The sequence below is a fragment of the Vulpes lagopus genome, chromosome X, assembly GCF_018345385.1.
Source record: "Vulpes lagopus strain Blue_001 chromosome X, ASM1834538v1, whole genome shotgun sequence".
NCBI lineage: Eukaryota > Metazoa > Chordata > Mammalia > Carnivora > Canidae > Vulpes > Vulpes lagopus.
The window spans coordinates 67,928,241-67,943,576 of NC_054848.1; the positions used below are offsets into that span (position 1 = coordinate 67,928,241).

Here is a 15,336-nt window from a genome sequence, read left to right on the forward strand (position 1 = left end):
TTGTATGTTATCTTTGGAAAAAAAAATATTATCCAGGTTACTTGATCTTTTTTAATTGGATTATTTGCTTTTGTGCTATTGAATTGTAGGAGTCCTTTATATATTTCAGATATTAGCCCCTTATCAGATATATGGTTTGCAATATTTTTCTCTCATTCTGCAGATTGCCTTTTCAATAAATTCTATATTTCGTTCTCTATGCAGAAGATTTTTAGATTGATGTAGTCCCACTTGTTTATTTTAGCTTTTGTGGCCTGTCTTTTGGTTTATTATCCAATAAATTGTCAAGAAAAATGTCAAGGAATTTTTTTTACTGTTTTCTTCTAGGAGCTTTATGATTTTGTTCATTAAAAAATGAATATTATTTTTAATAATCAGGCCAAATTTCAATGTCTGTAGCAGGTGAATCTTTAGATATGTATCTGAGAATAGTCTATAACTTCTCTGGGTCTCATGAGATACATGCAGCAGTCTCTCATCAAAATCTATGACAATAAACAAACAAACAAAGAAACAAAAAAAAACAACTCAAAAAAGTCTGCTGAGGGATGAGACCCTTTTGCACCATATTTTAGAGGTTGAAACAAATACAGAGCATATCACAGTCTCTATTTCTCTTTTCTTTATGCATATGAAACCATATAGCATCCATACTAAGACATTTTACAAGGAAAAATATAAGGAAATAGTTTATAGTATATGTGTCCCATATGAAATATCATTTTTTAAAATTACATATAGGTTGGCTAAAACAAAAAAGGAATATAACTTATGAAAATAACTTACAACATTTGCAGTAAGTCATCAACAATGCTTCCTCTGAAAATTTATATATATATGTGTGTATATATATAATATCTCAATATAAAGGAAATAAATAGCTCTGATCTCATTATAAAAAAAATCTCTTCATAGATATTTTCAAACAGAGTCACTTTTTTATATCTAAGAAAATGATCATACAAACATTTATTTGAGGACTGTTGGCAATATTATTTTTCTTAATTGAGACAATGCCAGGTGTTAGTTCCAGGTATAATACCTTAGTAAACTCATCCTTATCAGCTAATAAATGCAGACACACACACAAAAATATAGACATATAATCTTAGTGCTCTACTTATTTATCAAAAAAATTATTGCCCTACAAATGATAGTTACCTGTATGGGCAATTGTATGGTCCTTACACAATATGATATAATACTCCCTGAGTCATAGTATTTACAGTTTTTGATATAAGATTTAGAGGCAGGTCTAAGATGACAAATAACATATTACTGTTCTTTGCAATAATGGTGTTCACTGTTCCTTTGCTACATTTGATAATCTAGCCTGGCTCCCTGCATCCATTTTATTAGTGTTTTTATGGACTTCCTTGCATATGACGACCTTGAAAGGTATTCCCATAGTGAATGCTATGCCCTAGAAAAGATGGCCCTAGTAATGACAGAAATTGAAAAGTTCACCTAATGAGCACATTTGTGTCTTACTTTATTGGACATATAATCATTCTTTACTTTTTCAAACCATCTAGGTGTCCTGCAGCTAAAAGAAGATACTATTGAAAATTTGCTGGCTGCAGCTTGTCTCTTGCAGCTGACTCAAGTCATTGAAGTCTGCTCCAATTATCTCATAAAGCAGCTCCATCCTTCAAACTGTTTAGGGATTCGGTCATTTGGAGATGCCCAGGGTTGTACAGAGCTCTTAAGTGTGGCACATAATTACACAATGGTAAAATCAATTGCTTCAAATTAACTTGTAATAATGTTATACTAACCCAATAGCTAACTTACTGATTTCTTTACTAATATATATGTGTACATGTGCATATATGTGTATATCAATATATAATGTATAAGTGTGTGTATATATACTATATAATATATAATATATATATATATATATATATATATATACAGCCTTTGCAAAGTAAAGATTCTAATGTTGGTATAAAATTAAAGACCAATAAAAATTTATATAATTATATAATTTGAACCAGACAAAATTTTTATCTAATATCCATTATGTGCAAGTTATTTATAAATTATTCTTATAATTCAAGCTGTACTCAAACAATGAGTACAATGAAAAACAATGTTTCGCATTTTGTAAATTGAAAAGTGTGCTTAAATCTCAAAGCTTGGAGAAATGAAAATACTGCAAAACATAAATCATATAAGTACATATTTCTTTTTTTAAAAGATTTTATTTATTTATTCATTTGAGACCCACAGAGAGAGAGGCAGAGACACAGGCAGGGGAGAAGCAGGCTCCATGCAGGGAGCCTGATGTGGGACTCAATTCCAGGACTCCAGGATCACGCCTTGGGCCGAAGGCAGGCACTAAACCGCTGAGCCAAGCACATATTTCAATTTGAATCCACAGTATTAGGAAAATATATTATTCCTGATTTCTTTTAAGTTTTTATTTACATTTCAGTTAGCATACAGAGCACTATCAGTTTCAAGTGTACAATTTAGTGATTCAACATATACATGCAGTACCTGGTGCTCTTCACAGCAAGTGCACTCCTAACCCTCATCACTTATTTAACCTATCCCCCACCCACCTCTTTTCTAGTAATCATCAGTTTGTTCTCTACAGAACAAGAGTCTGTTACATCACTGTAGCTTCATCCACGTTGTTGCAAATGGCAAGATTTCATTCTTTTTGATGGCTGAGTAATATTTCATTGTGTGTATATATATATATATAATACATATCGAGTTTTATATATATATATATATATAAATTTATTCTTTATCCATTTAACAGCTGATGGACATTTGGGATCTCTCCATGTTTTGGCAGTTGTGATAATGCTGCTATAAACTTTAGGGTGCATGTATTCCTTCTAATTATTATTTTGTATTTTTTTAATAATAAATTTATTTTTTATTAGTGTTCAATTTGCCAACATACAGAATAACACCCAGTGCTCATCCCGTCATGTGCCCCCCTCAGTGCCCGTCACCCATTCACCCCCACCCCCTGCCCTCCTCCCCTTCCACTACCCCTAGTTCGTTTCTCAGAGTTAGGAGTCTTTATGTTCTGTCTCCCTTTCTGATATTTCCTACCCATTTCTTCTTCTCCCTTCCCTTCTATTCCCTTTCACTATTATTTATATTCTCCAAATGAATGAGAACATATAATGTTTGTCCTTCTCCGATTGACTTACTTCACTCAGCATAATACCCTCCAGTTCCATCCACGTTGAAGCAAATGGTGGGTATTTGTCATTTCTAATGGCTGAGTAATATTCCATTGTATACATAAACCACAAGAAGATGTGGTTTATTTTGTATTCTTTAGGTAAATACATAGTAGTGCAATTGCTGGATGGTGGGGCTGTTATATTTTTAACTATTTGAGTAACTTCCATCCTTTTTTTCCAGAGTGGTTGTACCAGTTTGCATTCCCCCTAACAGTGTAAGAGAGTTCCCCTTTTTCCACATCCTCACCATTATCTTTTGTTTCTTCTGCTATTAGTTTTAGCCATTCTGACAAGTGATATCTCATTGTAGTTTTCATTTGTATTTTTCTTTTTAAAAAATATTGTATTTATTTATTCATGACACACACACACACACACACAGAGGCAGAGACACAGGCAGAGGGAGAAACAGGCTCCATGCAGGGCACCTGATGCGGGACTCGATCCCTGGTCTCCAGGATCACATCCTGGGCCAAAGTTGGCGCTAAACCACTGAGACACCAGGGTTGCCCCATTTGTATTTTTCTGATGATGTGTGATGTTGATCATCTTTTCATGTGTATGTTGGCCACCTGTAGGTATTCTTTGGAAAAATATCTATTCATGCTTCTGCTCATTGTTAAATCAGTGTATTTCTTTCTTTGTCCTGACTTTTTGTAATATTAGAACTTAAGTTTCTATAATTGTATACATTATGATTTCTAATGAAAGTTAAATAACTTTCAATAAGACAAGACTAATTAATATACCAATGTTAACTAGAAGAGCTTAAGCACTATCAAAATCAGTCAATTCTGAATGGATATTTTATGTTGTAACAAAAAATATCTATTTCGGTTAAAAACAATTTGAAATTCAATCCTTTAACTTGACTAAACTTAACTTAAAATCCTTGTCAATTCTATCAGTAATTATAATAAATTAACTGAACATGTTTGTATGTGTTAATTCTTTAAAAACATCCATGGGATAAGACTATCTGTATTCAGTCAAGTGACAGTGAGGTGAAATATATATTATATATTGTCTGTAGGGAGGCAAGAGAAAGTAGTCAGAGGATATTAAATTACCATTAATGTTAATAATTCCATGATTAAAAGAAAATGAACTTTTGAACATCTGAAGCAGGAAAAATATCAGATGGCTCTTTCTGTGAAACCCAAACAAAGAGTTAAATATTTCAAACTACAAAAATTGCTATAGTTATTTAAGATTTAAAAATAAAAGACGGATATATAAAAGCAAACAATAGAGAATCACATGTAAAACTAAAACTAACAATATGAATTCAGAATTGAGATGCATATAAACAATATTTTGCTAGAATTTCATACAGATCTTAATTTTTTCAACTTTATAATATTAGAATTCTTTAAATTTGCTTAGCAAAACTTTCTCCAGATTCTTGGGATACGTGGGTGGCTCAGCAGTTGAGTGCTTCTGCCTTCTGTTCAAGGCATGATCCTGGGATCAAGTCCAACATCAGGGTCCCTCCAGGGAGCCTACTTTTCCCTCTGCCTGTGTCGCTGCCTCTCTCTGTGTGTGTCTCATGAATAAATAAATACATTCTTTAAAAAAAACTTTCTCCTTTTTCCCATCCCTAGTTATTTTTCCAAATTAGAAGTTTTAAACAAAGTCCTGAAACTATGCCATTATGGGGAGAATTATATTATAATGGCCTGGTATTTTAATATATGTAATCTAACTGTGTTACATATACTCCTATGTGCTAAATACAGGTGCCATATAGTCTGTAGGAACATCAGTTGTATAGTTCAAAGATTAATCCTACCACAAAAGCCAAACATTAAAACTACTTGTTAATTTACTTAAATTCTTAAACTAAATATTAAATTTCTTATCTGGTATCTTACTCTCACAGACAGAACCCATTCTGATAAACAGCTTGAATTATGTTTTGTTGCTCAAAGTGACTTGTTTTCCTTTTCTTATTATGTGAGTGAAACTGAGTGTTAAAGTAGGATGTGCACAAAAATACTGTTGTCTTACTTAGCTCCCTTTCTTTAGTTGTCTTAGTATCTAGTATAAATGAAGCGAGGTAGGCAAAGATCTTGCTGTCATAATGCTTTTGTAATACTGTATTGGTATTATAAAATACAAATAGTTTTAATGTTTAAGAATAGTGTTAATCTCTCAAGACTCAATTACAAACCTTTGAATCATAGACTGAGTATAACAGATCTCCCTCCCTAATGAGAACGGGCTTCATTCAGAAACATCCTCACTGACACACTCAGAATAATGTTTGATCAAAAGTCTAGACATTCTGGGCCTGAGATTTAAAGAGAGACCAGCTGGAACGCTACAGTGAGAAGAGTTCGCGCTTCTATCAAGGTAGGAAGACGGGGAAAAAGAAATAAAGACACAAAAGGCCTCCGAGGGGGAGGGGCCCCGCGAGGAGCCGGGCTGAGGCCGGGGCGAGTGTCCCCAGGACAGGAGAGCCCCGTCCCGGAGGAGCAGGAGCTGCACCGACCTTCCCCGCGGAAAGGGGCTCCCCGGGAATTGGAGCAGGATCCCCAGAAAGGCGGGGACGCCCTCGGGCTCCCTGGGACAGTAACAGAGGAACCGCGCCCCGGAGAGTGCGCCGAGCTCCCTAAGGGCTGCAGCGCTCGGCGGGACCCGGAGCAGCTCGGAGGGGCTCGGGCGGCGGCTCCGCGGAGGGGGCTGCAGGGCTCCGGGAACAGCTCAGCGGCGGCGGCTCGGGCGGAGGAAGAAGCACCGCGCGGAGGGGGCTGCGCGGCTCCGGGAACAGCTCGGAGGGGCTCGGGCGGCGGCTCCGCGGAGGGGGCTGCGCGGCTCCGGGAACAGCTCAGCGGCGGCGGCTCGGGCGGAGGAAGAAGCACCGAGCGGAGGGGGCTGCGCGGCTCCGGGAACAGCTCGGAGGGGCTCGGGCGGCGGCTCCGCGGAGGGGGCTGCGCGGCTCCGGGAACAGCTCAGCGGCGGCGGCTCGCGCAGAGGAAGAAGCTCCGCGCGGAGGGGGCTGCGCGGCTCCGGGAACAGCTCGGAGAGGCTCGGGCGGCGGCTCCGCGGAGGGGGCTGCACCGCCGGGAGCGCGAATCCAACAGCGCAGGCCCCGGAGCACAGGGCGCCGGGACACAGCCCAGGATCCGGCCTCCCCCGGGACAGGCAGAGGCAGGGAGGGCCCAGGACAGCAAGGACGCTCCTGCCTGGAACTGAGCAGATCAGCGGCCCCGCCCCGGAGCCCCCAGGCCCTGCAGAAGGAGAGCCCCGGAGCTACTGCGGGGGCTGGATCCAGGGTCCCAGAGCTGCCCCCGCCACTGTGGCTTCCTCCCGGGGCCTCACGGGGTCAACAACCCCCACCGAGCCCTGCACCAGGCAGGGGCAGAGCAGCTCCCCCAAGTGCCAACACCTGAGAATCAGCACAGCAGGCCCCTCCCCCAGAAGACCAGCGAGACGGACCAGTTCCAGGGGAAGTCAAGGGACTTAAACTACACAGAATCGGAAGATACTCCCCCGTGGTTTTTTTTGTTTTTTGTTTTTTTGTTTTTGTTTTTGTTTTTGTTTTGTTTTGTTTTGTTTTGTTTTGCGCTTTTTTTTCTCTCTTTCTTCTTGATTTCTGATTGCTTCCCCCACCCCCCCTTTTTTCTTTTTTCTCCTTTCTTTCTTTTTCTTTCTTTTTCTTCTCTTTTTCCCCTATTTTTTTCTTCTTTCTCTTTTTTCTTTTTCTCTTTTCTTTCCTTCTCTCTCTTTTTCTCCTTTTCCCAATACAACTTGTTTTTGGCCACTCTGCACTGAGCAAAATGACTAGAAGGAAAACCCCTCAAAAAAAAGAATCAGAAACAGCCCACACTCCCACAGAGTTACAAAATATGGATTACAATTCAATGTCAGAAAGCCAATTCAGAAGCACTATTTTACAGCTACTGGTGGCTCTAGAAAAAACCATAAAGGACTCAAGAGACTTCATGACTGCAGAATTTAGATCTAATCAGGCAGAAATTAAAAATCAATTAAATGAGATGCAATCCAAGCTAGAAGTCCTAACGACGAGGCTTGACGAGGTGGAAGAACGAGTGAGTGACATAGAAGACAAGTTGATGGCAAAGAGGGAAACTGAGGAAAAAAGAGACAGGCAATTAAAAGACCATGAGGATAGATTAAGGGAAATAAATGATAGCCTGAGGAAGAAAAACCTACGTTTAATTGGGGTTCCTGAGGGCGCGGAAAGGGACAGAGGGCCAGAATATGTATTTGAACAAATCCTAGCTGAAAACTTTCCGAATCTGGGAAGGGAAACAGGCATTCAGATCCAGGAAATAGAGAGATCCCCCCCTAAAATCAACAAAAACCGTTCAACACCTCGACATTTAATAGTGAAGCTTGCAAATTCCAAAGATAAGGAGAAGATCCTTAAAGTAGCAAGAGAAAAAAAGTCCCTGACTTTTATGGGGAGGAATATTAGGGTAACAGCAGACCTCTCCACAGAGACCTGGCAGGCCAGAAAGGGCTGGCAGGATATATTCAGGGTCCTAAATGAAAAGAACATGCAACCAAGAATACTTTACCCAGCAAGGCTTTCATTCAAAATGGAAGGAGAGATAAAGAGTTTCCAAGACAGGCAGCAACTGAAAGAATATGTAACCTCCAAACCAGCTCTGCAAGAAATTTTAAGGGGGACTCTTAAAATTCCCCTTTAAGAAGAAGTTCAGTGGAACAATCCACAAAAACAAGGACTGAATAGATATGATGACACTAAACTCATATCTATCAATAGTAACTCTGAATGTGAACGGGCTTAATGACCCCATCAAAAGGCACAGGGTTTCAGACTGGATAAAAAAGCAGGACCCATCTATTTGCTGTCTACAAGAGACTCATTTTAGACAGAAGGACACCTACAACCTGAAAATAAAAGGTTGGAGAACCATTTACCATTCAAATGGTCCTCAAAAGAAAGCAGGGGTTGCCATCCTTATATCAGATAAATTAAAATTTACCCCGAAGACTATAGTGAGAGATGAAGAGGGACACTATCTCATACTCAAAGGATCTATCCAACAAGAGGACTTAACACTCCTCAATATATATGCCCCGAATGTGGGAGCTGCCAAATATTTAAACCAATTAATAACCAAACTCAAGAAATACCTTGATAATAATACACTTATACTTGGTGACTTCAATCTAGCTCTTTCTACCCTGGATAGGTCTTCTAAGCACAATATCTCCAAAGAAACGAGAGCTTTAAATGATACACTGGACCAGATGGATTTCACAGATATCTACAGAACTTTACATCCAAACTCAACTGAATACACATTCTTCTCAAGTGCACATGGAACTTTCTCCAGAATAGACCACATACTGGGTCACAAATCGGGTCTGAACCGATACCAAAAGATCGGGATAGTCCCCTGTATATTCTCAGACCATAATGCCTTGAAATTAGAACTTAATCACAACAAGAAATATGGAAGGACCACAAACACGTGGAGGTTAAGGACCATCCTGCTAAAAGATGAAAAGGTCAACCAGGAAATTAAGGAAGAATTAAAAAGATTCATGGAAACTAATGAAAATGAAGATACAACCGTTCAAAATCTTTGGGATGCAGCAAAAGCAGTCCTGAGGGGGAAATACATCGCAATACAAGCATACATTCAAAAACTGGAAAGATCTCAAATTCAAAAGCTCACCTTACACATAAAGGAACTAGAGAAAAAGCAACAAATGGACCCCACCCCCAGCAGAAGAAGAGAGTTAATTAAAATTCGAGCAGAACTCAATGATATCGAGACCAAAAGAACTGTGGAATAGATCAACAGAACCAGGAGTTGGTTCTTTGAAAGAATTAATAAGATAGATAAACCATTAGCCAACCTTATTAAAAAGAAGAGAGAGAAGACTCAAATTAATAAAATCATGAATGAGAAAGGAGAGATCACTACCAACACCAAGGAAATACAAACGATTTTAAAAACATATTATGAACAGCTGTACGCCAATAAATTAGGAAATCTAGAAGAAATGGACGCATTCCTGGAAAGCCACAAACTACCAAAACTGGAGCAGGAAGAAATAGAAAACCTGAACAGGCCAATAACCAGGGAGGAAATTGAAGCAGTCATCAAAAACCTCCCAAGACACAAGAGTCCAGGGCCAGATGGCTTCCCAGGGGAATTCTATCAAACGTTTAAAGAAGAAATCATACCTATTCTACTAAAGCTGTTTGGAAAGATAGAAAGAGATGGAGTACTTCCAAATTCGTTCTATGAGGCCAGCATCACCTTAATTCCGAAACCAGACAAAGACCCCACCAAAAAGGAGAATTACAGACCAATATCCCTGATGAACATGGATGCAAAAATTCTCAACAAGATACTAGCCAATAGGATCCAACAACACATTAAGAAAATTATTCACCATGACCAAGTAGGATTTATCCCTGGGACACAAGGCTGGTTCAACACTCGTAAAACCATCAATGTGATTCATCATATCAGCAAGAGAAAAACCAAGAACCATATGATACTCTCATTAGATGCAGAGAAAGCATTTGACAAAATACAGCATCCATTCCTGATCAAAACCCTTCAGAGTGTTGGGATAGAGGGAACTTTCCTCGACATCTTAAAAGCCATCTACGAAAAGCCCACAGCAAATATCATTCTCAATGGGGAAGCACTGGGAGCCTTTCCCCTAAGATCAGGAACAAGACAGGGATGTCCACTCTCACCACTGCTGTTCAACATAGTTCTGGAAGTCCTCGCCTCAGCAATCAGACAACAAAAAGACATTAAAGGCATTCAAATTGGCAAAGAAGAAGTCAAACTCTCCCTCTTCGCTGATGACATGATACTCTACATAGAAAACCCAAAAGCCTCCACCCCCAGATTGCTAGAACTCATACAGCAATTTGGTAGCGTGGCAGGATACAAAATCAATGCCCAGAAATCAATGGCATTTCTATACACTAACAATGAGACTGAAGAAAGAGAAATTAAGGAGTCAATCCCATTTACAATTGCACCCAAAAGCATAAGATACCTAGGAATAAACCTAACCAAAGAGGTAAAAGATCTATACCCTAAAAACTATAGAACACTTCTGAAAGAAATTGAGGAAGACACAAAGAGATGGAAAAATATTCCATGCTCATGGATTGGCAGAATTAATATTGTAAAAATGTCAATGTTACCCAGGGCAATTTATACGTTTAATGCAATCCCTATCAAAATACCATGGACTTTCTTCAGAGAGTTAGAACAAATTATTTTAAGATTTGTGTGGAATCAGAAAAGACCCCGAATCGCCAGGGGAATTTTAAAAAAGAAAACCTTAGCTGGGGGCATCACAATGCCAGATTTCAGGTTGTATTACAAAGCTGTGGTCATCAAGACAGTGTGGTACTGGCACAAAAACAGACACATAGATCAATGGAACAGAATAGAGAACCCAGAAGTGGACCCTGAAATGTACGGCCATCTAATATTCGATAAAGGAGGAAAGACTATCCATTGGAAGAAAGACAGTCTCTTCAATAAATGGTGCTGGGAAAATTGGACATCCACATGCAGAAGAATGAAACTGGACCACTCTCTTTCACCATACACAAAGATAAACTCAAAATGGATGAGAGATCTAAATGTGAGACAAGATTCCATCAAAATCCTAGAGGAGAACACAGGCAACACCCTTTTTGAACTTGGCCACAGTAACTTCTTGCAAGATACATCCACGAAGGCAAAAGAAACAAAAGCAAAAATGAACTATTGGGACTTCATCAAGATAAGAAGCTTTTGCACAGCAAAGGATACAGTCAACAAAACTAAAAGACAACCTACAGAATGGGAGAAGATATTTGCAAATGACATATCAGATAAAGGGCTAGTTTCCAAAATCTATAAAGAACTTATTAAACTCAACACCAAAGAAACAAACAATCCAATCATGAAATGGGCAAAAGACATGAAGAGAAATCTCACAGAGGAAGACATGGACATGGCCAACATGCACATGAGAAAATGCTCTGCATCACTTGCCATCAGGGAAATACAAATCAAAACCACAATGAGATACCACCTCACACCAGTGAGAATGGGGAAAATTAACAAGGCAGGAAACCACAAATGTTGGAGAGGATGCGGAGAAAAGGGAACCCTCTTACACTGTTGGTGGGAATGTGAACTGGTGCAGCCACTCTGGAAAACTGTGTGGAGGTTCCTCAAAGAGTTAAAAATAGACCTGCCCTACGACCCAGCAATTGCACTGTTGGGGATTTACCCCAAAGATTCAGATGCAATGAAACGTCGGGACACCTGCACCCCGATGTTTCTATCAGCAATGGCCACAATAGCCAAACTGTGGAAGGAGCCTCGGTGTCCATCGAAAGATGAATGGATAAAGAAGATGTGGTTTATGTATACAATGGAATATTACTCAGCAATTAGAAACGACAAATACCCACCATTTGCTTCAACGTGGATGGAACTGGAGGGTATTATGCTGAGTGAAATAAGTCAATCGGAGAAGGACAAACAGTGTATGTTCTCATTCATTTGGGGAATATGAATAATAGTGAAAGGGAATATAAAGGAAGGGAAAAGAAATGTTGGGAAATATCAGGAAGGGAGACAGAACATAAAGACTCCTAACTCGGGGAAACGAACTAGGGGTGGTGGAAGGGGAGGAGGGCGGGTGTTGGAGGGGAATGGGTGACGGGCACTGAGGTGGACACTTGACGGGATGAGCACTGGGTGTTTTTCTGTATGTTGGTAAATTAAACACCAATAAAAGTTAATTAAAAAAAAAAAAAAAAAAAAAAGTCTAGACATTCTGTGGGTAAGTAAGTTGACACATTAAATTAACCATCATAATTCTATAAATAGTAATCTGCATTGATGAAACACTCAGCAAGTATGGTACGCTCATTTAGTAAGTTTAACAACAAAGTAAGTGTGAATTAAAAAATAAATATCAAACCTCTTGGGAAGGTACATAAAAGAAAGTGTTTACCCTGAAATTGGAAACGAAATAATTCCAAAATAAAACAATTTAAAATTAATCATTAAGCTTAACTAAATATTTCCCCATAATAGTGGATAATGAAGTATCATATGTAGATCATTTAAACCAATATATTAATTTTTCATTTAGACTAAGTTACTATATTGCCAAACAATTTTAATATTCTCATCAGGAGGTTTCTCTGGAGCCATAACAAATTCTATCTTAAACTCTAATTGCTTGCTATAAATGTGATCATCATATACATCATTTGAGTGATTTCTTTTTTTCAAATGCATAACCAAATTTGATAGATTTTTCTATGATCCACATTAGCTATTGAGTAGGTTTTACAACTGAGCCAATCTCTTTCTCTCCTTCACTCTATCTCTCAGTCTCATTTACTATTTTTCTTTTCTTTCATTGGGGAGTAGATAGGAGAATGGAATATAAGGTCTTTTATCATATTGACATAATGATATAAACTCTCAGAGTTTACATACATGGCCTAATAGGTAACCACATTTTTAGACTGTTTTATGTTTTTTTTCTTAACCCATTCATAAAAATTGTGTCACTTATGAAAGGCAGTCACAGTGTTGAACAAAATGGAGTAGACCTGGAGACTTAGGTTTTTGTCTATACTTTGTCATTTATTGCACAGGAAACCAAAAAATTCACATAGCCTGTTTTCTCATCAGAATAATTTGACCTCCCACAAGATCACATTGGTGATGACTTAATGTGGCTGGATTTTTTTGACTTAATGTTTGTGAAAGTATGATGTACTGTATAAATCTAATGTATTATTATTTGTAGTACTAGTTGCATTACATTGCTGTAGGTGAGAGGGTTTTCAACCAGGGACGTTGGTTACAATAAAACACCATCCTCTGTCAATTGTTCATCTTAATCACAAAAGGGCTCTTCATTTAAATAGGCAGTTTAGCTTGGAATTTATGGTATTAGAGCTCCCTGATGGGGCTATCAAATAGTGGTTTTTGTATTAATAATTTTACTATTAAGCTAAGGCACTTCCAAAATAACTAAACTCTGAGTGGAGCTGAGGGAGTGATTAGATTCATCCAAGATTCCCCCCAATTTATTTAGAGGCTGTTTTAATCTGATTCAAGATTATCTCTTTATTGTACAAAATAAATTACCAACTAGACAAGTTTATCTCCATTTTGGAAGTATATTTTTTCACATTTAGAACTTGAGCCTTTTTTACTATGAAAAATGTTGTGAATGATAACTGTGTTGTCATAGAAAAATATGCAACATTATAAATAAGAAAAATATAGTGGTATTTTCATGAAAAAATTGAAATACAGAGGCCTGAAATTTGATACTTCATAAAATATAACCCTGTGACAAAGAGAGAATTAAGTAATAATATATAATAATTGAAAGACAACCCCAACACCTCCCTCCCAAAAATAACTCCATCGGAATCCCTTTTAGATTGTCCTAAATTTGTATATTATCCATTGTAAAATATATATTTGCCTTGGTTAATAAAAGATCATGTTTTTCCATAAGAGAAGAGTTTTTCATTAATCTGTTTATCTCATCTCAAAGGAATTCAATATGTTGCCCCCTCAAATGCACAAAGCTACCTTTCCCAGGTCTTTAACATAGCCTCCACCTTGAAAATTTCCAGCCTTCCTCTTAAGGTTTTTTGCTAAAGATCAACTCAAAATCAGTCACTTTTGTGGTCATAAGTTGTTGCTACCTACAACAGCTTGGAGAGAAAAAGCACTTGTAACAACTCGAATACTACCCATGTGGCCTGTGAAACAGTTAAGCCCTTTTGTTGTGTTCAATAAATAATTCTCAGTGGAAACATTTTGCTCCTCAGCTTCAGAAGGTTCCCCTTACCCTCTTTCACAGGCAGCAATGACATCTATTTGTTATAAATGCATATATCTGTCTCTCTCATATTTTCTTAATTTCAACAATGCGAAATGCTTTCATATGCTTATTTTGTTAAGATATTTCTAAAGTAAAAGTTTCAGTAAAAGATCTTTCTTTTCTAGGAACACTTCATTGAGGTAATAAAGAACCAAGAATTCCTCCTGCTTCCAGCTAATGAAATTTCAAAACTTCTGTGCAGTGATGACATTAATGTGCCTGATGAAGAAACAATATTCCATGCTCTAATGCACTGGGTGGGGCATGATGTTCAGGCTAGACAACAGGACCTAGCGATGTTGCTTTCTTATATCAGGCTGCCATTACTTCCACCACAGGTATGAAAATTTACCCAGGTAACATATAATTCTAAACTACCACTAGGCATTAATCCATTCCTTTTTTGTATTATTTTATTCTGAGAATTTCTGTTAACTGGAATGTACATTGTTTCACAAAAAGACATATCCAGCCTTCAAATAGCACTATTTATGATGAAGAGAGAAAACAAGTATTAAAAAAAGTACAGATATTCCCTACATTTCAGCATACTCTTTAGTTTCAGTTTCCTCTCTCACCAAATAGCACTTGTAAGAAGCAGAAAGAAGAGAAAATGACTAGGTTCTTCTTTTTTTCTTTTCCTGACCACCTTCTAGGTAAGCTGATAATAACCAGTATAGTAGCATCCCAGAGGAGACTTTAGCAAGGAGTTAGTCTAATCTGGTTAATAGTTATTAACATATTAATTAGCTGCTATGATTGAAATCATACTATAGTAGCTTCAGATGCACTACAGAATCATTATAATGGCACCCTCATCATACACGCTGTAGGATAATAGTATAAACTATTCTAAACACAAACACCCTTGTATATGGTTTGGGATTGACCTATCTCATACTGAGTTTTAGTAAGTGAAGTTTAGTGAAGTTGGAGTGCAGTCTCACTATATACTTGTACCATTGGTGATTTTTTTCTGTAGCAAATTTATCAATAGAAGGTATCAATTGTATTCTATATATATGGATATATTGCACATACGCACATTTCATATATTATATAGCCTGTGACTGATATCATCAAACATCATCCACATTGTAAGTAGGAGCTTCATCTAGATTTAGTGTATTAGTAACTTCATAAACGTTAAAATTAATTCACTTTCAACAAACTGCTAATATTAAAAATAGAATATTAATTTGCTAATGTTTTCTCTACT

At 37.8% G+C, this 15,336-nt stretch overlaps 1 protein-coding gene across 1 annotated transcript in view; it reads left to right on the plus strand.

The window, feature by feature from the left end:
* The window catches only part of KLHL4 (kelch like family member 4), a 181,234-nt gene that overhangs the window by 90,019 nt on the left and 75,879 nt on the right, over positions 1-15,336 (plus strand). Inside the window, 2 exon segments of the mRNA XM_041741371.1 lie at positions 1,536-1,732; positions 14,243-14,455. Of these exon segments, the coding sequence (XP_041597305.1) occupies positions 1,536-1,732; positions 14,243-14,455 (410 nt within the window).